General features: G+C 28.0%; 1 protein-coding gene across 1 annotated transcript in view; it reads left to right on the top strand.

Moving 5' to 3' along the window:
* The window catches only part of LOC148234899 (diacylglycerol kinase eta), a 164,904-nt gene that overhangs the window by 129,973 nt on the left and 9,004 nt on the right, over positions 1-25,927 (top strand). Inside the window, exons 5-6 of the mRNA XM_088186010.1 lie at positions 9,997-10,192; positions 24,314-24,405. Of these exons, the coding sequence (XP_088042136.1) occupies positions 9,997-10,192; positions 24,314-24,405 (288 nt within the window). The remainder of the gene's footprint in view (positions 1-9,996; positions 10,193-24,313; positions 24,406-25,927) is intronic.

Below are 25,927 nucleotides of genomic sequence, written 5' to 3'. Positions count from 1 at the left end.
TTATACTTTGTAAATATGGGCATAAAGTGTGTAATAACATTTCAGTGCCTCTAAAAGACCGACAGACTACCTTTCATGTTTTAGTCGAAAACAGAACCGAACCAAGTATTGTGTTCGAGTTTTAACTGTTACAAATTTTGTATAATCTTAACATTAATATTAAATATGTATGGAATTGTAACATAAATCTGTCCTGTGTTTTAGTACTATTCAAATAATTTATTTACAAATAGAGTACGCTCGGGATAAGGATGCCGGTTTGTTATTGTATGCGTGTACATGTGTATGAGAGTGAGAAGCGATGTAGCGTATACTTTGTTGTCTCGCTTTCTCTTTTAAGGACAGTCGCTGATTCGTCAACGCTGGTATTCGTCATTAAAGTGCAGTGTGGCACAGAAGTTCGATCTTTTCTAGTGATTTATTTTAAATAATTTTGTGTTGATATTGGTTTAACCCAGATATGCCCACTGTTCCATGGGTAGGTCACTAAACTCGTGCCACTCATTTATAAATGAAATTTTAAGAGAACAAAATTTCTTGGGCATATCTGGGTTAAATGATATCAAGGCTTCAAATATACACTGTAAGTTATTTGTTCTCTTACCCGTGGATTAAAATATTTTAATTATTTTTCCATTAATCCGTACGTTGTGGGTTTTTAACACTATTCTCTGTAAGGCTTAAAAAAGTTATTATTCTTATCGTTGAGCCAATGATAATTTTTTAATTTATTCAATGGATTCTAATAATTAAATAGAGTCGTCGAGCCATTAAACAATCTGCGAATAATTTCTTTCCTTATTTTATATCTTTTTGCTTTTGAAGAATAGCTAAAGACTTCATTGTTTTTTTGACTAGTGAAAGATTTTGAATTTTGCAAATATTTAATTAATGACATTAATGTCTGGTTTCTTCGATTATATAATATATTTTTAATTGTCCGTTGAAATTTCCAACTTAGCTCAGATGTATGTATGTTAAATAAACATATATTTTCTTTTAAAATAAAAAAATTAAATATTCTGAGCGAAATTGCTTTGAGCTACACAGTTCACGCACACAATATCAAACCGGAATCCTTATCCCGAGCGTACTCTACAGACTTAACCAATTATGTACTTTCCATTTTGTTTTATATTTTATATTTTTGAAAACTCAAGAATTCTCTTCACGACTAATTCTTGGATCAATTTTTCGAATTTTTGGAAATTACCTTCAGCTGTAATGGAACTATGCCAAACGCATATAACTAAATAGGCGCTACAATTTTATTTTTGTTTCACGAAATGCTCTGCGCAGACCATTTTTTTGTTGCACGTTACAATACGATTAATACATGTATCGTTTGGTTTACGTAAAAATATAAAAAAAAAATAATAATATCTCATTAAAAATTGTAAAGGTGATATATTTTCATTCAGATCATGTGGCACCCAATTTTCAAGCTTTTTTCGCTTTACCGGCTTTTTTAAGTGGTCCATATGTATTACAAGCTCAGTTGGTCTGTATTATTCATTTCCCTAGCACGAAATTTTTAGAACCATCGTTGCATCGTACGTTATTTAACAGTACCCACAACAAAAGCATAGTTTCTGCTAGATTACAACTATGGTTCTCAATCTAATATTCTAATATTCGATTATTCAAATTATTCGCCCGATTTTCAATTGTACGAATATTTGAATAATTGATTGAATATTCTTTTATATTACCGCAAATGAAATTTTAAAATTCTTATTGTATTTTTAAGCAACACATGTAGTCGCTTTTTCTCTCAATATATTATACTTAAGTGACTAGTGCTGCTCTAAAATGCGCCTTTATTTTGTTTCGAAATGCTAGACAATGAGAAGCTCCTTCTTTTAAATACTTTTGAAAAACATTTGCGAATATAATGTTTGTGGTCGTATTTACTAAGACCGAATTCGTAGAATTTATTCATTGAAAGAATCACAATTTTGGAAAGGCTCACCCTTTATTGCCGCTTAACGCTTATCTCAAAAATAGGTGTGCGTCGCAAAAGTAATAATTTATTTGTATTTGTTGTTTAAAACACTAATATTTTATTTTATTCAATTTAATAATTCGATAGCAGTTTATTTATTTTTTTGGATTTAATTTATTAATCCAATCTTTATGTATATCAAATTCGTTAAAATTATTTATTGAAAATATTTCATCAATTTTATTAAATAAATTTAATCGCAGCTGATTCTAGTGATTTAATTTATATGCAATTTCGCACAAAACAAACGATGGAACTATTCTGATTTATATGAACATCGATTTTGTTCCAAAGATTATAAGTTATTGATCATAATTTCGAATAAAATTTTGTTTTTCACAAACTTTATTTAATTGAATAATAAATGTGTTTTTTTTTGTGATATGAAAACATAAAAAATTAAAACGGTTGTTATGATTCAATATGACTTTGTAGAATTAGCCATTAGCGAAAGTGCACTTTCGGTAAAACCTACGATAGAAATGGTTCATTCTTCATCATTACGGATCTTGGAAAACGTGCATCATATTTTCTCAAATTTTGTTACTATATAAGTACATGATGAATTTTCGTATTTATTCTTTGTGATATTTTATACCTTGCGAGACACAGGGTCATTTATGAGATGCATTTTCTTACCCTAAATTTTTCCATAAACATATGTAACATTTGTTGAAATAATGAGGCACATTTCAAAATAAATTGTATTTGTGTAGAAATAAAATCATTATAGTGTGTATGCATCAAACACTGAAAATACGAGATTTTTCGTTAAAAAATCTAACTTTTAATTAAAACATATTTGATTTTACTGAATAAAGTGTAGCAACATTGAGAATATAAAACCTAAGCAATTTAAAAACATGGACAATTTTTTAACACGGGTTGTAATTTTATGTATAAATTTACAAACCAGCTATATTTTGCTCCGCCCTAGAAAAAGCTGAAGTGACATTCCTGATAAAAAGTATGTAAAATAATAAATTAAACATTTTGCTTTTGATGCCCTTACTGTAATTCGCACAACATTATGCTATGCATATTTTATAAAAATGGTTATGTAGGTTATTAATGATTAATTAAAATTATGATTTTTTAATCAAAAGATATTTTACAATCAATTAATTATTTTTTGGCACTAATTGGTTAAATAAATTAATATCGGTAATAACCGAGAGAAAAAATATTATACATTTTTTTTAATAAAATAGTTGAAAACAACGAATGATTAAGAACTCTAAAAACATCACATCGTCTAAACTATTCTATGCAAAATGTGTTTAATAGTGATCTATATTTTTCAATTTTACACAGTTAAATTTAGTAAGTCATTTTTTATTAAAATTTGAGCTTTCATTTGCTTTGACTCCACTCTAACAATTTTATTTAATATTTATACATAATTGCTATCATACTTTGGTCGATATTCCAACGACACAAAACCGTCCTTTAGGCAAAAGCGTTTTCTCCACCTTCCTTTGTGATATTAAAATTACCGTGAAAATATTTTATGAAAATCTGCAAAATGTGTCGATGAAACTCTCCTCTGTTAGGATACACCTTAAAATTACATTTACCCGTTTTTGCTGAATACTTGAGCAACGCTCCGTAAGCAAACAAAAAACTGTGGACACAGATAGATAAACAATGTACTTCCTTGGGGCAAGAAATGTCCCCAAGGGCCAAGGGCTGATTTCCCTTTTGTATTGCATTCAATTTTTTTTAAACTATTCGATACGTTACATTATAAACACGTGCTTGTGCTCGAATATTAATCAGAAATTGATCTTGAACTTAGGATTATCCCTTTTCACGTATACTTGTATAATAAAATCCTTCGTGTATTACGCCACAATAATAATATCATATTACTTGTATAAACATACCAGACGAATGTTTGGCTTTGTTGGATCAATGTGACGAAAATTGCTGAAAATTGCTTGTTATATTTTTGCTTCGCTTTCACCTCGCTAAAGTAAAATAATACAGGTTGATTCATAAACATTAAACTCTTTTACACATATTCATAATTATTAAAAGGATATAAAAACAATATTTTTATTATTACAATTTATATCAATTATTTTTTAACAGTTTTATAATTGGCTGTACAATTTATTCAATGATTATTTTGAATGCGTGTCTGTTCTCGTTGTAGTACTGTGTCATGTAGTCTCTAAATCGTATCAAAGATCAGGTTGAACTCTGTGAAGAGAGGCTGTTGGTCTTCTAAAGTTCGTTTCGGTTTGATTCTCATTTATATTATATTATCTCTTTTTTTAAGCAGTGTTCTGACTTACATACGAGTCGTTTCAAGTTTTCAGTTCTTTGATCCACATCGATAATACGGGGCAGAACAAGATTCTTTTTTATTTTTCAATGCAGATCTAATTAGACAGTATATCTGCGTATTGGTAGATTTGCAATTGCTAAAAAATATAAGCACCATCATTCTATGAAATATGTAAGCTTCGGTACCTGTTCGACGAAGATATTTACCGCATTCTTTAGCATTTGGCACCGACCTTTAAATCCATTTGTTTGCATTACGTTCTAGTTCCTTTCCTTGGAAACTGCTAATGAAAGCAGAACAGACACTTGCTTGTTTACCCTAATCAAAAAACTACTGTTCACGCCGGCAAAAAATAACTGCGTAAAGGTAGATTTTAAATCAGGCAAATCTTTGATCATAAACTGTTAATGTATACCCTTTAAAATGATTTCTTAATGTACGCAATATAGTTTGTTTATGCTGACAAAAAGAAAACTAATTTTATGAGACCTTTTAATTTTGACGCAGCAATTTTGGATGATCGCGACAAATTTGAACTTTATTTGATATATATAAAACTGTACAAAATATTGCCTCAAATATGTGATTTTAATTTAAAAATTATTAAATTAAATAATTTCAGCTGCATCACTGATTTTTAAAAAAAAAAAAAATTTCAGATTTTCGAGAAATATTTTTATCTTGACCAAATACTTTTTTAACGTCGATTATGCTTAAAATATTAAAAATAGTACATATTACTAGTATTTTTAGCATATTTTCTACTAGACACAAAAAATATAAAAGAACAAAATGTAAAAAAAAATGTTTATAAATCGCGAATATTACTTTATTATTTTTTTTATATTTTTACATTTAGTAAATAAATATATTATTTTATTAATCTATTTTATATTTCTACATAATACATTATAATTATTTTTTATTGTATCATGTAGAAATAAGTATTTTATAGTCAATCTTCATAATATATTTTGTGACACAAAATAATTAATATGATTTATATGTAAATTTAACGGCAATTTTATTGGTTACTAAAATTATAGAAATCGTATTTTATAATTAAAATTCGGTAATAATCGTATATTTAAAAAAGTTTACATTGGTATGATTCACTTACATTTCCTATAGTTACACAATTTTCAGGAAAAGCAGTTAATTAAAAGTAAAATATATTTGCCAAATAAACAATTAATTGTGCGCAATTTTTGTTTGCGCAATATCCGGTCACCAAAAAATACATATAAAGTAAGTTATTTTATCTTAATGGAAAGCAATTATAAATTTATTTTAAATGAAATTATTTAAACATCTATGTATTTCACGTAGCCATATAAAATAATAAATTGACCATATAAAAAATATATATACTTAAAACAGAAATGCAGTGGTTTTATGTTAAAATATTATTTTTAACAATTTTAAAACTTTAATTTAACGTTTACAATACAGTTTTAAATTAATATTACATATTATTGTGTACAGTAATCACATTTTAATATTAAAATAAATATTTTTTTCTTAAAGCTTTTCAAACATAAAGTTGATGTAATCTAAAAAAAAATGTGACCTTATTGTAATATTCTAATATATTAAAACAACTAAAATTAATACGTAAATTTATATATAAATCAAAGTAAATAAAGTATATGTAAAATATCTTATATAAAAATTAAAAAATTGTTACATACAAAAGCATTAAATGTCATAACTCACTACAAAATAGCGCATGTATGGGAAAGGTTCAGAAGGTTTAGACATTAAATGCATAGTCACAAAGAGAATATTCCTGTAGTCACAGCACCCAGAGCGTAAATTTCTCGAGGGCATTGTTTCAATCTTCCCCCTCTAGTTATGCAGGGGCATAAACTAAAATTGAAAATAAAAATAACTTGTTAAACTCAATAGAAAAAGACAATTTTGTTATTTCAGATTATTAATCCGTTCTTCCAGACACAATAGATTAAAAAATAAATCTCACGAGAACTTGAACCTGCGACCTTTTGATGGATAAACAATGGCATATATACTTTTCATACTTACTGCTCCTGTTAATATTATATTTTTATCGTTTTAATATTAAAAACGGTATTAATAAATTATGAGAAAGATTAGCTAATGTTTACATAAGAATGTGAAAAATGAACACATATAAAATTCCATTATAACCCTTTTCAAAAATGTTGTAGAATGGATAGAAATTAAATTTAATATTATAATGTGGCTGCGTGAATTTTTAATCTCGCTATACATAATATGTACTTTGCCTCAACGTTTTCGCTGATAAACGCCAAAGTAAATTTATGTAGTACATAAAAAATGTATCTATAAATATGAAAATTTCCCGGTTTCGGAAATTCGACGTCAAATTTCATAGCTGGTTTTTAGCTCTTGTTACGATATAGCGATGGTAAAACAATTGAATAAATTTTCTTAGAATTTTCCTCTGCTGTCAGATGCTATAGTAAAATAGAATAAGGGTTGAATGGAATGTTTATTTTAGATGTTTTATATCAAAAGCGTTGTTAAAGTCAAAAATTAAATTGTAAGGAAAGTATACATTATATCGAAATGAATTAAATTTATTAAATATATTTATTATACCATTATATTGTCATAAAAATGTCTTTTTGAAAGCAAATATTTTATTATACTTTGATAACTATTAAAAAAACAGTTATAAGTATTTTTTATTTATTGTTTTTGAAATGGCATCTTAAGACCTTTACATTGATATTTAAGTAATGTTATGAAGCAATTATTCGTGCAATTAGAGAATGTATAATATTAATTGTCTTTAATAACGCTAATTATTATATATCTTGCTACTATTGGGAATCGAACCATATGCTACAAGATATTTGTATAGTTAATAATAATTAAAAGTATTACATAATAATAAGCACTCCCTGGAATATATTGTATATACTGCCACAAATGACCATATAAAAATAATTTGCTAACCATCCTTGAATATACTAGTGGCCTAATTTAACATAATAGTTGGGTAAATTGGATTATTAGCTGTTTTACTAAGCATTTTCATATATCATTCATTAATTAATTTACGACTATACACCCATTGGTGTTTTCAATATTGATAATATATATATTATATATTTTATTATTATTCATAAATATGTACAATAAAGTAGTTTTTTGATACAGCTAATTTTATTTGTTAATTCTGAACCCACCTTTTATAATTTAAAATATTATAAAAATTAAATTTAACGCTTAAAAAATACGATATTTAATTATATTTTTAAGGTTAATCTTAAGTCTATTTTTATCTATTTAATATAAAATTTTAATTAAACTTTTTAATTATTATCAATAGATAAATCAAATGACTTTTTACTTAAGTAGACGACGTCGTCAAATGTACAGATATCTTTAGAAATGAATTAGAATTTCCACTACTAGACACTATTAATTTAATAATTATTTTTGTTAAACATATGTCACTGTCGTCATTGAAAATTTTACCTTATTGCAAGCTTTTCATTAAATAGACGTCAACATTGTAAATTGCTTATGCTCACATTAAAAATAAAATAAAATTTAGGGGTAGGGGCAAATGTAGGTTAATGGCGAGGATGCTATGTCCAAATTATGGGTTAATGAATGGTACATTATGGATTGATAGTCAAATGGTGAGATTTTTGCAACCAATTATACGTAGTTATTATACAAAATATATAATTTACCGAAATGTGTACAAAAAATGTAGATGTTAGTATCGGGCGACGGTGTCAAATAAGGAAGAGTCATGAGTTTGTGAGTGATTGTTCATCATTTATATAGATCCGAGAAAGGAGAGAAAGCAATTTGAAAGATAATCGCGTAATTGTTTAGCTCCATTCCCAATCGATTATTTTAGAGAAAATATAGAAACTCAAATGCTTAAAGTGGCTCGTACATTAGGCAACCGTCCGATAATTACCAAGAATAGTTTAAATTACGAAGCCATTTGCATTTTTTAGACGAAATGGCTTAGTGGAGCCAAATAAAAAATTAAAATACATTGTGGACCGCACGTAATTATTTAAAAAAAAAACATAACTTTTATATTATTATATAATATAAAATATTATTTATAATTCAATAAATAACAATCTTTATTACAATCTTTGTTACGAAATATAACATTTATCATAGAATAATATTAATTTTTCAATTTTCTTACTTAAATTTTTAATATTCACATGAATTTTCGACGTCACAAACTGTAATTGATTTTTTAAATTGTTATATGTCAATCTATTACGAATGTTATATTTAATCATCTTAATTTGGTAAAAAAATTCACATAAATAAGTTGTTAAAATTGCAGCTGAAATGCTCATCGCCAGTTTTTTTAATGTTAGGGAATTTGTCATTACAGACATATTTCTTATAAAACTGAACTTTATCATTGGCCTTAAACATATATTTCTGAAGATATATTTACTCTATCTGAAAGTGTGTTGGAGCTGAATAATGTCAAATGAACATAATCAAAGATTGAACATATTCTTGTAATTCTTTAAATTAAAAGTCTCGCATATTTAGAAAAATGTTTTTTGTCTTAAGTTGTCTTAAATGTCTGGGCTTAAGTATTCGCACTAATCATAATCATGCAGCGATCATCCAGCCAATCGTTTCACTCGCTTCTTGGAACAACGAAATAAGTACACGCCTTTAGAAAGTGACATTTTCTTGATGGATATCTCCGAGGTTGAATTGTACAACGGAAATATTGTGACCTTGCGGTGCTATTTGTCTTTCGATGAGAATTGTTTATTGTTTTCCATGACCGTTTCGTAACAAATAAATATTCATTTAATACACCAGAGAATCCTTACGTGTTATTTATGGGGGAACCCTTTAGTTCGAGTCGTAATGCGAGTCGTACCAAAATCCTTTATGTGATTCCATTATTGTACACTTTTGCTCAAACTAATTATTGCAAGTTTCAAGAATAAGATCCCCATAAACGAGGTTTATGTGTGTGGTCCCCCACAAAAAGATAAAAAGTCATTTTTTTAGGGATTGGTTACTTGGACCCTGTCATAAAACAGTTTATACCTGCAGATTTGTAAGTGCATTCTGAAGACGAAGATGAAAACTCTTACATTTTTTTCTTCTTCTTTAAATATTTATTTTGTGCCATTTATATGTAGTAATGTGGGCTGCACAAAAACATTGTCTGGGCCGCATGCGGCCCGTGAGCCTCGGGTTATACATCATTTTTTTAAGCATTATTTAAAATAGAGTTTTGGTGGTAATTCATGGCTTTTGAAAGTCTACATTATGTAATTCTGAGTGTTCTGAAATAGCGAGTCTGCTAATGTTTTTATTGGAAACGAATATCAGCAAAATGTTGTATTTTTAACAAAAATTAAGAACATGTGATGATATGATATTTAAACAAAGGTATCAATAGAAGCGCTCTCTAGAGGCAAGAGCAAAAAAAGCATGTCAATTTCGATCAAATGTAAAAGTTCTTGTTCCGAAAACTTCAACTATGCTGTCAAGCACTTAATGTAGATGAAGAGCCAGCACATTCAGATGTAATACAGCCTTATGACGATCTCAATGTGTTTCTATATAATTATTTGTTCGAATCTGGTCTGGCAAAAGGTGCGACCCCTACCCACCCCTACTCATTATTTGTATAACGTTTTCAAGTTTTCATATTGAACGTTTGTTCTAGGTATGCAACTTCCCACGCACGTCCGACATACTGCAACGTATGCCGAGAGGGACTTCACGGAGTGCCCCCACATGGGTTGTCCTGTGAAGTATGCAAATGCAAAGCTCATAAACGTTGCGCAGCTCGCGCCCCGCCCAACTGCAAATGGACAACGCTAGCGTCCATAGGTTCGAATATCATCGAAGATGGAGAAGGGGTGAGTACACATAATTACCATATTTGTACTAAAAGTCTGTCTAACTATCAGGCGCGTACGGTGAGATACTTTCCTTTTCTCTCACTCTCATCACTTAACACGCGAGCGAGCAAAAAGGAAAGTGTCTTACCGTATTCTCCTGCTAGCTATCGAGATAAAATGATACTGATGTATTTTTCTAAGCACTGACCCATTAGAATCCTATTCCATTTAAAGATAATAATATAAGCGATTGCTTTTTCATTAATATATTATCATATACGTACATATATATTATGTTTCAAATTCAATTCTGAAATAAAATGCTTTAAAAATATTTTCTGGACTTGTATCTTTACTTTTCGAGTATACCTCGTAATATGAATATGTGCTCGCTTTGAATTTAACATATTTATATTCTCAAAGCGACCCAGCCCAAAAAGTTGCCCAGGCCTGCTTTAGTAAAACCGTTTTCGACACACTACATCGCTCAAACGTACGTGCCCCACTTGTAAAACCAATAAATCGGTGAGTGCGGATGAAATTTTATAATATGATGTACCCATGAATAGCATTATTGAATTTTCCGGAAAGGAAAAATATATAAAGAAGAGATAACGTACTGTACTATGAATTTTACAACCTTCGCAAAACCTTAAAATTGCTTATCTATACTAACACTAGTGCAACATTTGGTAACACAACGAAAACGACTGACCCTCGCATTTCGTGGTGAAGCACAGCTTTATTATAAAAAAACTCAAATAACAATATTTGTATTGTCGGAATATATTATATATATATACAGGGTGTTTCTAAAGCAAACTTTTACTGGCATATTTTTAAAATTAGTTAAATTACTAAATAATTTTCATTGTCTTATAAATATGTGTAAAGTCTTATTATTTTTAATTTAATTTTAATTCGCTTCTAGACCCACATCAGTGACAATGAATTTTTTTTCTAATGTATGTACCCAGGACTTTTTTGCCATGTAACGTGGTGGAACGGCGTTCCGGCACCTTTTTACGGTATTTTTAATGTTTCAAAAACAATTGCTATGAATACGTACGTAGCGTTTGACGATCTGCGGAACCTTTTTTTCATTACTTTTACAAAAATGTGACGCCATTTTTTTAATTTATTTATTTTTTAATGTAACTCCAATTTAAATAAATTAAAAATCTCTCTAAATTAAGTCCAAAACAATAATAAAAACGACGATAAAAAATATGGAAATATTGGTGATGATTCTGAGTCATCAAAAAAAATAAAAGTATTAAGGATGACAATGCCATATTTTTGTTAACCGCGCATTTCAGTGAATAAAATTATAATGTTAAATTCAAGTAATAAACGTTTATATAAATACTGACTGTTTATGGTTTGAACCGTAAGCTGCTTTGCTTTCACGAGAGTCTCATAAAAATCTTTTGCTTACGTTTTCGAAAGTTTATGGCAATTTCTACTTCTGAAAGTTCTCATATCACGATTTGATTAAATGGCAAAATTATGTAGAATCCCTTATTAATGATTATAAACATATTATTTTCACTCATTGTCACTTTTCTGTTAGTACTGGTTTTACTATTAGTGCATTTTTGTAAATATATATTTAAGTCTACAGCGGAATTAGAACCAGCAGCTTAAGATTATTAGTCCAGCACCTCACGGATTACACTATTCCGACCTTAATGTTTACATTCATCCCTAAATATCGTTTGATCACATGTCAAACATACAAAAAGTAGACTACTGATTCTTCTAGGCAAATAAATAAAAACTAAAGTCTTTGATGAAGCATAACAATGACATATAATTAATTGACCATGCGTTTAAATGAGTGCAATTGTATTGTTTAATTATGAAAAATGTTAATAAAAAATTTGACTACATTTATTACTGCTAATGGTTTTAACTCTAAGCTGCTTCTTACAGCGCTGCTTCATACAGCGATTTCTCTTGAATGTTGGTTCATAAAGTGTCATTGTTTAAAAGCCATTTTAATAACGAAATAAATTATGCTCATTAAAAAAAATTAATGTCATAAAATGTTTTTAAAAAAATACCTTGAAAAAGCTTGCTGAATAAATTAGAAAAAAATCTGCTTGCGCATTCCAATGGCATTAATTTTCTTAACCCTTTTTTATTCTTACAATTATATACATAATAACCACATTGATTAATGATTTATTTGTTTCTGCTTCACATTTGCAAAGGTCTCGTAAAATCCTTTGTTTACGTCTTAAAAAAATTGTAGAAATTTTAACTTCTGGTGGTTCTTAGTATACAGCGATTTTATTAGTGTGGATTTATAGAGCGCCTATGTTAAAATAACGCTTTTTAATTAAAAATTTTGAAGAATCTCCTACAAACCATTAACAACATTTTTATCTTTATAGAGGCGTTAATGGGCACCACGTAGTACAAATTTACATAATAATATGTATTTTGTTAAAATTTATTTGAATAGTGATTTTTTATAATTTCTATTATTTTGTATTTTTAAATTACAACAAATAAAAAAATAACTGTAGCACATATTACCACTTAAACAATATTTATTTAAAAAGTATAGGATAACTATATACGCACGAATTTTAATATGATACTAATGTTAGCTTAATATTATTTATTTTCCTTTAAAATTTACCCAAGAATTATTTTGATTACTTTTTTCTGTTTGTATAAAAATACACATATTAATCATAATTGAAGATCTTAGTTAAAGAACAACTATTGTGACAAAAAAAAAATTATAAGAGAGAGTAAGAACTAATTTTCACTATCTATTTCAATCTATTATCTGATGGTAAATGTTTATAAAACAATTTATATTGAAAGTATTTCCTTAAACTTAATATATCAGATTTTTTGAATTTTCAAAGAAATAAGTTCATCATATGCTCACAAAAAATTATTGTAATAGGAAGGTCTACACTTTTAGTAATTTTAAATCGATCTCATGGCCCAAAAAAATTTTATTGCCATAGTACATTCCCTTTTATTAAATTATCAATTTTTTACATCCGATTTTGTTTAAGTTGTGTATACATGTGATGCGTTTGCTCTTGTGTTTTTGTGGCGTTTTCGTAATAAAAGCTGCTTAATCCTCCTGTGTAAAAAAAGGTCGCTAAAGATCAACAGTTTCTAGAATTATACATATATTACATGTCTGTGATCAACGCGCATATAACAAAACTATTATTATAAAAAAATATTTAAATTTACACGATATATGAGAAAAAATATTTTATTGATTATTACGTTTTTAAATTTTAAGGCAAAAGATATCCATATATCATCATTCAACGTTTTAAATTTAAACATAAACTATTTAGTTAGTTTAATGTGAAGAACCACCTATGTTCAGGACATCAGTAGTTCTTAAAACAAAATATTTGAACATTGGTTGTATTTTTTCAAAAATGGTGAAATTTTTGCCATTATTTTTTTGTGACAATGGTGGTTTTACGATTTTTTTTCTAAATAACATGTAGAGAATACCAGCACTATCCATTTTGACAATAAAGCACTTTTTTATATATGGTCTTTAAATATTAATATTTAAAGTATATAAAATAAAATTATTTGTATGAACATACAAAAGTACAGTATATTTTCACAAGATGAAAATTCTACTCATGTATATTTTTGTTCTATTCTTAGAAAATTGTATATTCTTTCACGGCTGAGAATGACACGTAATATACAATACTTAAATAGAATATACACAAAGTGAAATACAATATTTTGTTAGGAATAATCTTGACTATAATTCTTTGGCAAGATGATGCAATAAATTATTTTATATGTAAAATAACATATTTAATAACAATTTTTTTGGTTATAGTAATTTTTAACTTGTTATTATAATGAGCATATAATAATATTTACTCTTTATTTAATATCAGTAAATAAATATTATTATTAAAATAAAATAAAGCATTTAATATGGGCATGCATTAAAATACGAGTTTTATAATACGAAAAATATAACACCAACTAAGTCTATTATGTATTCGTTAAGATGGATAGTCGGAAAACTCTTTATATTTTTATGGTTAAAGAAAAGTTGAATACACTATATTTTTCAGCGTGGCGTATCCCAAATATTCGTGTTAAAATATTTCGTATGATAAATATAGAGTCGTTTATTTGAGACGAAATTATAAAGCACTATCATATGTTTGTCGTAGCATTAACATTGAAGGGCCATTTCATCAAATGTCATTTTATGTTGTCTCTAATTTTATTTTTATAAAATATTAAGAATAACATATGCCTTTATGCACACCTGAATATATAAGAAACATCTTTTTATGCTGAAAGACTCGCGTGTAAATTATACGAGATGATCTTGCCAGTCCGTTAAAAGGATCATTAAAGGCACGGATCGCCTTACAAGCAATAATAAAAAGACTTCATAAAAGTTAAGGTTTTATTTTTGGATGCGAAATCCGTAACGTCCTGCGAGAAAAATGATACTATTTCAACAGAAAGAAAAATATAAATTTGTTTAAAAGTATCGTGTTGCGGCACAATCCATATTTTCCACCAAAGAAGGGAGAAGTTATTAACTTGCCGTTTTTTTAATTAACTCTCGAATTCCAGACGTTCTTTAAAACCTTATACCGTTTGTTCATCTCCGAGCACTAATAATTTTTTTAGGCGGTCAAAAAAATTAATTCTGAAACGTAAATTTCCATTCGCGCCACTGGCACTGGAATGCTTTGTAAAACATTACATTTCGACTTTGTAAAAAAAATTAGTATGTGCATATCTCTGACTTTGTTATGATGAGTTTTTTTATGTACTTGTAATTGCTCTAATTTTAAGCTGAAACCATTTTATATGTATTAATTTTGTGATCAGATCACATAGATCACGGCACGCTAAAGAAATTAATTTCCTCCTGTTATGGTCCACGAAAGTCTCAATATGATCACCAGTGACAGGGATTTCAGTCAAACCCCTGTTGCTTAATATTCAAATCAATTGCGATTGCCAAAAGTTTATTACAAATCATTCGTTAAAATCCTTCCAATAAAGTTTATTGTGGATTCATCAATGGACTAACAGCAGCGCATAAATCATCTGCGTTCGCCAAATTATAATCTCACAATAGGGTTAATTAAATGCATTTTTATTAGGGGGTTTTATGCAGACGTTGACTTCCCCAAAGCAACGATGAAGATTTTGTTAATTTAAAATAATATAAACAATAAATATATATTATTATATTTATATTACATTAAAGTATATATTAGCATCGCCCGGTTTAAATAGATTACCGCAAAATATTCGCCTAGTTGCATAAAGGCATCTCTCGACGTCTAATGACGTTTTAGGTCCATTATCAGAACATCGCTTCTCTCGAGCCTATTTATAGATTCAACCACATATAATCTCTCATGACTGTTTTGGTGCTCTCAATTAAGGAAAGCATTATCAAATGTTATAACTATATAGACTTTTTGAACTTCATCATATGGAACAGTTGGTATTTTATTTTAATCTCAATTTTCATTATATCACATAATATACAGTCAAACAATATGTATCATTTTAATAAGATGTAACGCTTTGGTTTCAATAAAATAAAATTGTATTATACAAAGAGTTTATATGTGTTTATGGCGAATTGTGAAATTTCTTACTGCCACGAAACACTTACGGTTCTTGGTAAAACAGCTGCGGTTTTAATGAGGAAATTCCATTTGTACTGAGTGAGCTTCGAAGAAATCGACCATATAAAAGCTCTATAAGGGTAAAAGCAAAATTTATCGAGACGATTGTCTCTATAAAACATGCTGCTGACAAGTAGAGCTTTTATTTATATGATAATATACAACGTTATCGGTAAGCGTAAATGTTTCATGCGACACCACCGTTTCGCCTTAAGCTAAAAAGCTCTTTGAATTGCTAATCTCTCTGAAAATAACCGATTCCAACATAAATGCAATTTTAATCATCCGAACTCGCCCCAAATTTCAGCAACAGGCGACGTGTGCCCTCGTAAAAGTTTTACGACTTTAAGAGGCGTAAAATTTATTGCCTCTGGGATTTTTCAAGATGGTTAAATAAAATAAGGTATGGGCGTAAAAACAACGGTATTGTTTCGTTCGCTTTTTCGTAGGCCCGAAAAATGCTGGCAATGTGGAAAACGAAAGTGAGGGTGCATTGCTAAATGGAAAAATCCTGACGACTTATTTCGTACACAAAGGGACACCAGACGAAATATTTCGCTTTATGAATTTGCAAAGGTATTCTCAGATGTTGTTGACCTCAGATATTACTTGGTCGGTACAACGATATTAAAACGCTTCGATCCCTATTAAATGCCTTATAATGAGTCTGGATAATTCGTATATCTCTAGATAATAATTTATATATATGAGATATATATATATATATATATATATATATATATTGTATATATATATATATATATATATATATATATATATATATATATATATATATACAATATATATATATATATATATATATATATATATATATATATATATATATATATATATATATTGTATATATATATATATATATATATATATATATATATATATATCATATATATAAATTATTATTAATATTAACCATATATATATATATATATATATATATATGGTTAATATTTCTAGGAGTCGGATTACTCCGCGTACTTTTTTGATTCCGTGTGGAATCATGGTCCCTACGTTTCGGCCAGATTCGCCCGGCCATCCTCAGGGGAAAATTGAGAATATGAACATCCAGTGTGGGCAAAGCCCAGCATGTGGTTGTTCAGATGTTCAGAATGAACAGTATTAATTATAATTATTAATTGGTGAGACAGTATTAATTATAAGACTTGAGTAATATGCTACTATTATCTCGTTTGTTCATAGCGAATTTTTGATGAATTTCTATTTCAAGTGCCTCACGCTTTGTACAAACAAAAGGATTTTTAATGTTAGCTAAGGTCTTTGTGCTACTAAAATCAATTTTGTGGTCTTCTATGAAACTGTGTTCGGCCAGAGTAGAATTATTATTGAATTTTTTGACAACATTTTTGTGTTATTTAGATTATTAGATTCGCAATGTATTTTTTTTTAAATCTGAACTATTTTCTAATCTAAAGACAAAATTGGTTCAACGCTTCCAAACGGAAAAGGTCGATTAAAAAATGAATCTTTAGGTGTACATAAAATCTCGTGTGCAGATTGCGAAAAAAAATATATTCTTGGGTTTCTGATATCGTAGCTGGAACTTAGCGGCAACTTAGTCAGTCTTCTTGGAGTCGCCATGATGCAAACCAACCCATGTCAAAAGCGATAGTTCTAACTTATGGAAAATTTTAATAAAATATTCTGATGGAGGTGTATTCCGATAGGAAGTGTCGTAAATACGCTTTGTTGTAGCCTTTTGCAGTTAAAAAAGGTGCTTATACTCTTTTTTACTTTAAACCGATAGGCTATTGTGACGATTTAGAGTAAAAACAAACATTTAGAATTTCGTGCTGAGTGGTGTAACTTAACTGGAAGACGCCAGAATATCTAGTAACAGATTTATTAATATACATTTTTTTAAATATATACAAAGGAACATAGATTTCAAAGTCAAGCAGTAGAATCGAGTATTAGTCTTGAGTGTCCGAGAGTCTTCGCTGGTGTGTTGAATAGCAAACGTTCTTTAAGTATTTGTCAACTTATTATGTTTCACATCGATTGCGGAAACGACCAATTATAAAAAGTTTGTGCGTTTTGCAACAAATTGCTGTTGGCCGCTAAAGCAGATTATGAACGGCCGTTTGAATAGCAAACCTAAACGAACATGTTATCCTTATCTGAACGATGGTATTTGTAACGAATACTAATGGGTACTTTGACTTGATATGCACAAAGGTTTTCTCACGGTGGTGTCCTATTTTAACAAATAAGCTCCTTTTTGTTTTAAACATTTAAAATTCGTCTTTGCGTATCTGTTTTAATGATTAAATAACATAATATTTGGATTCTAATTCCTGTAAATTTTACTAAATCTTTTTGACTGTTTTTAGACATGTTGATTAAATCCTTTTATTGGGTGATATTGATTGATGAACTAAAGGATAGTTTAATTGATGAACATGACAACAGCAACTATTCTTTGGACCAATTTATCCAAATGTACGATCGTCACTTGCGCTTGAATAACGTCGGCGTAACGAATAAACTTATTTTGTTAATTACAAATACATTTTCCTACTTTTAATTGTGGCAAATTATGTTCCTGGTAATTCCTATGTTCCGATTAAAAAATCTTAAATGGTATTATCTCTATTATTATCTTCGTAGAAGATAATTAAACCACTACGTTCCTTTTTTCCAATTACTAAGTTACATAGAGGGTAGCCTTTCATTTAAAAAGGGTAACGGTACCTTGATAAAATATTTAGGTATCACTTTTGATTTGATAGAGATATATACTAATTATAGAGCGCTTTTTTTGGTGAAAATGTAATTTAAATATTATAAATAAATTACCAATGTATCTATTTATATATAGTAAGTCAATTTCGATTTCGTATACATTAATTGTTTAATAGTTTGTTCACAATTTAATATTGCACAGTTCTATTAACTAAATTTAAAAAAAAACAGCGGTAAATAACTCTAATTAACTCAAAATTTTGCCAGGAATAAATTATATATTAAATACAAATATGAAGTAGTTTTACTTATGTTTCAAACATAAGTCAAAGCTATCAAAATAGGTAAGAGAATTAGGAATTGAGCTCAATTATAGAATAAGTAGCTGTTATATATTAATGTTAAATTTAAGCCAATTAAATTATGAACATGAAGAATGCTGTTATGAAAAACTAGAAAGGGTGGCGATTTATTATAATATTATATATTATATATTTATTATAATTTATATCAATTCATTATAACTAAAAACAATCGTTTTGTCAAGCATTTAACGATCAATTAACTTTATAAACAATGCCAAAAATAATCTAATGAATGAGCTATTTTAAATATTGTTATTATTCTACAATAAAATTGTTTAAACATCTCAACTTTCCGAATATATCTCGTGGTATAACTAACTATGGTGTGTAAAGTTACACTTTAAAAATTGATTAATTTAACATACATATGTGTGTTAAAAAGTTATATTCATTGATTTTAAGTGTTAGCTTTATTGTGATATATTAATCAAATTACGTTTAATTGTAGTTAATTGATTATAATACAAGCTTTAAAACGTTTTCCAATTAGTTCAAAATATTATATGATAGTTACTAAATTTCACATATCCATAAAACTGATATATTTTTATTAGAATAGCTTATGGTATAACTTGCCAAACTTCTCTTACATATGTGTTGTTTATTTAAGATAATTTGTATAAAAAGTGTCTGAATTGATTTGATGATTTAATTGTGTCAGTGCGCCTTGCTAATAGACTATAAATAATGGATTACTTGTACACCTAATCTAAACCGTCGTAAATTTCGTTAAACTTAATTAAGTCACCGCCGGAAGCTTCCCGCTACGTTCTGCGTCTTTCGAATTAAGCCAGAAACAATTTCGATTAACCGCTTTGCGTACAAATAAATAAATATATAAAAAGCCAAAAACCAATTAACTAATTGGTTTATATTCCATTGGGCCACAAAGAGAATTGCTTCGCGTGGCGAAAAAGGGGGAAAGTTTCGCACGGTTTACGAGGCAAAAAAAACGCTTGATTTTGTGTATGTTAGTAAATAGAACGATAATTTGATTGATGTGTTTACTTATAAATAAATATAATTACAGAGCAATGAACTTCTTATAAATAGCTTATTAGCCCTACACTTACTCGTGTTTATGGAATATATTATAATATACAGGGAACAGTATTTTATTGTAACTAAAAATAATGCGAGGGAGAGCAATAACTATATGTCTTAGAGCTTGATAGTTCCCAGGGCGCTGCGTTATCTTTGAGTAATATATTACACAAATGTCTCCTTTTATTCTTTACAGCATTGTTTATTTTTTAACCACAAAATTAATTAATCAATTTGCGACACAATAGACGGCACAAAACAATGAAACACAATCCTAAGTCTACCAATAAGTCGTAAATACATTGTAGTGAGCCTCAAGCAATGTTACTCAAAGTATTGTTATTTTATACATGTTTATTATGATGTAACATAATAATACATCAAAATATGAAATAACCAAAGAATATATCTTCAATACAAGCTTAATACAGGATGGTACACATTTAAAAAATCAGTACAATATTTAATTGTTTTAATGAATTTTAGTGTAAACTTAAATAAAACTAGTTTGCTGTATTATGTTCGGTATAAATATTCATTACCAGTCAAATTATTTTGTTAAACTCTGCCTACTGACTTTGATTTCTGAACAGTATAAAATCTGTTTTCACTCAACGTCATTATCAATCAAGCTAAAGGCTGTACATTTATATTGACACTGCTATAGTTCCTTTATATAAATAATATATCTAAAATCCCATCATACAAAGAGCATCATTTTCTTGATGTGAAATGGAATTGTTTTTTGGAAATGAGATAGCTACTGCTTTTTCCTTTTTAAATTTGAATATAACAGAAAACCTTTAATTTGTCCACGGATAATATACTACTAGAATTGTAATTATTGCTGCAATATGATGCAAGTATTTACCCTAATAATTCATGAGGGACACAAATAACTTCTCTTCAGCTTTTGCGAATTTTTTTTCGTATCTCTAGTTTTTATATAATGAAATTCTCCGACCATTTCCGGTCAAATTTAAAGAGAACTATTTTAAAAACACGTAAACCAAAAATTAATGTTTGTTTTATTTTCAAATTTGGGTATGCATTATTGAAAGACATATTTTTTTAGGGTTATTACTCAAATTGCAACAATTATTTACCAGATTAAATCTATCATCTTCGACATTAATTATTTTAATCAAATGTTGCTCAATCTTGCATCTATAAATTAAACATTTGCGTTATTTCATTTTAAAATTATAAAATTTAAAAAAAATCTAATGTTATTCTCGGTCAATTCGTCGTAGCTTTGCTTGGTACGGTGTTATTATTACTATTTATGTTGAAAGTGAAGTGATAGTTCTGTATAGAGTGACGGAAATAAGTTACTGAAGGAAGTGATTTAGTACGGGAATCTTCTGGTTTATATACCGGTTGATGATTGGAGAGAGCTTCTAGTCCTCGGTCCTCTGACAAACAGCAATATTTTGGGGAGGAGCCAGACTCTTTATTATTATCAGGCCCTGATCCAGCTTTTTCGCTACCCTGGGGAAAAAATATTTTTACCGCCTTTGATATTGTATTATTTTAAAACATGATTTTTTGACAGCTAATTTTTATATATTTTTAAATAGTATAAACTGATTATACAAAACATAATATGTTTTTATATAAAAATATAATAATACTAATAAATATAATATGTTTGTAAGCATTTAATTTTATTAATGAAAAAAATATACAATATATCTATAAAAATTGCTTTCAAAAAAATACAATAAACAATATAAAAATATAACACAAAACTAATAAAAAAAAAAATATGTATTTTTTGTAATATATACTTTTTACAATTATAGTGAAATTCATTATTTTTTTGCAATAACTTTTAACCAAAATTAAACTGTAATAACCGCAGACAACTGGAAGATCGTTGAAGAGGGCAAACTTTTTTGTTATTATTTATTTATTTATTTTATTAATTTATTTAGCTTAATAGCTAATCTTTACATCTAACAAATTTAGTAAACATATATAAAAAATATATAAAAAATACATAACAGAAAGAAAAAATAAAAATATACAATAATAAAGATTTAATATTATAATTTATTTCTATATGTACGAAGGTGTTTTTTTATTCCATTTATGAAACCCGTTATATTTTTGCTGTTTCGGATTTCTCTTGGAAGACTATTATATAAATCGAAACCTCCGTACATAACTCCCCTAGCCGTACTCGTTTTCTTATACTTAATTATCTTTAAATTTTCTCTATTTCTAGTATTATATTTATGTACATCTTTATTTCTTATTAAATACTTATTAAAATATTCTGGTAACATATTATTTTCTAACTTATATATAAATACTAAAACATTCATACTCAATATTTCTTGAACATTCAACCATTCTAATCTATCAATCATACTTCTACAATTAGTTAATCTATTTTTATTTAAGATTACTCTCATTGCCCTATTTTGTAATTTTTGCAACATTTGTTTGTCTAATTTATTTAACATATTTAATAGTGTTGCACAATAATTAAAATGGGGCAATATTATACTATTGTAAATTATTTTTTTTGTATTTATACTTAATATATTTCTTAATCTAGATAATAAACCTATTTTTCTACTAATTTTTTTTAATATGTAATTACAATGTTCTTTAAAATTTAATTTTTTATCAACAATTACTCCTAAATATTTTATATTATCCACTATTTCTATACTAGAGTTATTTATTACTATTTTGGTACTATTATCTACATTTAGTTTTATTCTCATTTAATTTAAGTACATTATTTTTTAACCATATTTCTAATATACTTAATTCATTATTTAAATTATTTACAATTTCTTTAATGTTATCACCTATGCAATACATTAATGTGTCATCCGCAAATAGATGAATTTTACATTTTTTCACGTTATTAACTATATCATTAATATACAAAACAAATAACAATGGTCCCAATTTAGACCCTTGTGGTACTCCATAAGACACTAATTTCTCTTCAGAATATACATTATTTATTTTAACGTTTTGTTTTCTTTTATATAAGTAATTATTAAACCATCTTAAAACTATATCACTTATACCTATACTCTCCAATTTCTTTAACATTATTTTTCTGTCTATTGTTTCGAAGGCTCTCTTGAAATCCAAGAAAACTGCTCCAATGATTTTGTTTGTATCCTTAGCCAACAGCCAATCATTTATCACTACTTGTAATGCAGTTTCAGTGGAATGCTTTTCTCTGAATCCCGATTGTTGTTCACATATTATGTTTTGAGAAGTAATAAATTCCTTTAATTGTTTGATTACTACTTCTTCTATTATTTTTTCTATACACGGTAGCATGTTGATTGGTCTCATTTCTTCAACTTTTTTACTATTTTTTATTTTAGGTATAGGTACAATAGTAGCAATCTTTAAATTTTCAGGCATTTCTCCTAAGGAGAGTGCTTTATTTATTAAATAATTTAATTTAGTTCCTATTATTTCCCATGTTTCTTTAATTATATTTATATCTAGTTCATCAGTACTAGTTCCTTTTTTATGTTATGATGGACACAAATAATCAATTACAGACCGTTGAGTTACGAATAAATTTCAGACTCCCGAATTATAGAGGAAATTGTCAACAACAGTCGTTGCTACTTTATATTTTTTATATTTTGAATAAAATAATGATAAAAAACCTGTTTTGATGATTGAAAAAGCAAGTTTGACAGGTAATTTTTTTGACGCCCCCATACATTTTTGCAATCTGACGATTCCCAGGTGAAGCGGTTATTCTTATTTGACTTTCAATGTTGTTCTTGTATTACCAATAGCAATTCAAATACTTCCGACCTCCAAAAATATTACCAGAAATCATGCACAACATTTAAAAATATTAATACAAATTTTATTTTAAAAAAGCGCTTTGAAAAAAGTTGTCGATAAATCAGAAAATTTTTGAAGATATTCAAATTTTTAATTTGTCATTTTACTCTAGAAGAAACACTAGTTGTTATCTACTAAAGAACGACGCCACAAAGTTCTTCGTTTTCAAGGTTTTCGTCCCCAGCACGATTTTCCTATCGCATCGTTCGTTACTTAGAAGTACCCGCAATAAAAGCATTGTTTAGTTTACGAGCAGTTTTTGCATATAGTATATATATATTAAGGCGTAATGCATTTTATACTCATTACCTTGCTTCGTATCTAGGTGACCATTAAAAAGGCACTATGGCAAAAGATCGCTTTTACTCTGGTACTCATAAAAGCGCTCAACTTTAAAAGCCACCGACTGACTTATTAAACTCTTAAATGTCACACAAATTAATTAACATGCTCTAATTATTTATCTACTCTTTTTTAAGAACATCACAATGCCTCACCAATGGATGGAGGGAAACTTACCAGTGGCTTCAAAATGTGGCGTATGCGACAAAACATGCGGATCAGTCTTGAGGTTAGTAAAACATTTTTTGCTTTGATACAATATTACTTTTTTTTATTTCACCGTTTACAATATCATATATCAAATAGAACGAAACCAAGACACGTCAAATGTTGACATACCGTCGTCCTAATTCTAACCTTATGTTACCCTTTATACAATATCATTCATACATTAGCTTATATTTTTTCCACGAATAATAAATTCTGAAAGAGTTTCATTTAATAACATGCGATGGGATAATAAAATATTTTATGTATATCGACTTGTTAAATTAGCACATATCGCATATTGGATTAAATCTAGGTTAACATTGTTAACCTAGCAAACAAATTTAATGTGGGGTTGGACGTGCAGAAAAAACTAATTTTAACGATAAGAATAGGCTTTATCGTTTATTTACATCTACATCGATGCTTTAAATAAATATATTTAAAGTCTTATTAATATATTATATTAAATATAAGTTTTGCGATTCAACTCGATAATAAAAAAGCATGTTTTTAAATTCCAATTTAATAGGAGTTTAATATATATTTTTAAAATATCCTTAAATAGAATTCTCTGGTTCTTTACAATACCATTAAGACATAATGGGAGCATCCATTAGATGCATTTAAGTTGAAAGTACTTGAATTGCACTATTACTATTGAATTTCTGTTCGAAAGCGTAATAGTTATATTTTACGGTATAAAAATAACACGCTATTGATTATATTTATTATACTTGCTTTGAAAGAAAAAAACTATATCTAACAGTATTAGACAAGTTTAGTTAATTAATTATTCAAAATAATGGATATTACGACGTAATATGGAAAAAACAATCACTAATGGGCATTCTGAATAAGAAAAGTTTAAATAGTGATATATCTTGTATGATATATATTTTTATTAACTGTAAAAACTAGTCAGTAGCGGACTGGGGAGTGACAGGCCGCCCCGAGCAGTATTTGCATGGGGGCGGCATTTTCGCGATGGAAGGACCATTCGTATAGTGTAGTTCTTAACTAAATGCGCTAAAAAATATATATCCACGTATAGCTAAAAGATAAACGATAAGCAACAGTTTATACAATGCTGATTTTATGACTTAACCGGTCGTAAAATGCCACCCCTATAAATACAAATATTTTTATCAGTTTCTTAGGATCGGTAAAAGTCGAAGTTACTCATTGCTTGTTCGAATCGAGCATGTGTTTATATTATATTTTTAATATTGAAATGCCTAATAACCTTTTACATATTTCATTAAATTTGAAAACAGATTTTCATAGTGTATATAGCATAGCTGGGAGGGTTAAAAGGGGCTGCTTGCCCAGGAAAGTTTTGGCATATTGAATACATGCATTAAGTTACAGATTTGTATTAAATTATTTAATGGGGGGGCAAAGTTAAGGATCGTTCGGGTGGCACAAACATTAGCTACGCCACTAAAACTAGTGATAAGAATTTGTAATGAACAAGGCCATTTTAATTTTTTTAAATACAGTAAAAATAACCTTGACATTCTATTGAACTTGGCGTGCTTTTC

This window comes from Plectrocnemia conspersa, unplaced genomic scaffold (genome assembly GCF_051122295.1).
Source record: "Plectrocnemia conspersa isolate PC_06_02 unplaced genomic scaffold, ASM5112229v1 ptg000005l, whole genome shotgun sequence".
NCBI classification, from domain to species: Eukaryota; Metazoa; Arthropoda; class Insecta; order Trichoptera; family Polycentropodidae; genus Plectrocnemia; species Plectrocnemia conspersa.
This window is presented reverse-complemented; position numbering and strand designations above follow the sequence as displayed.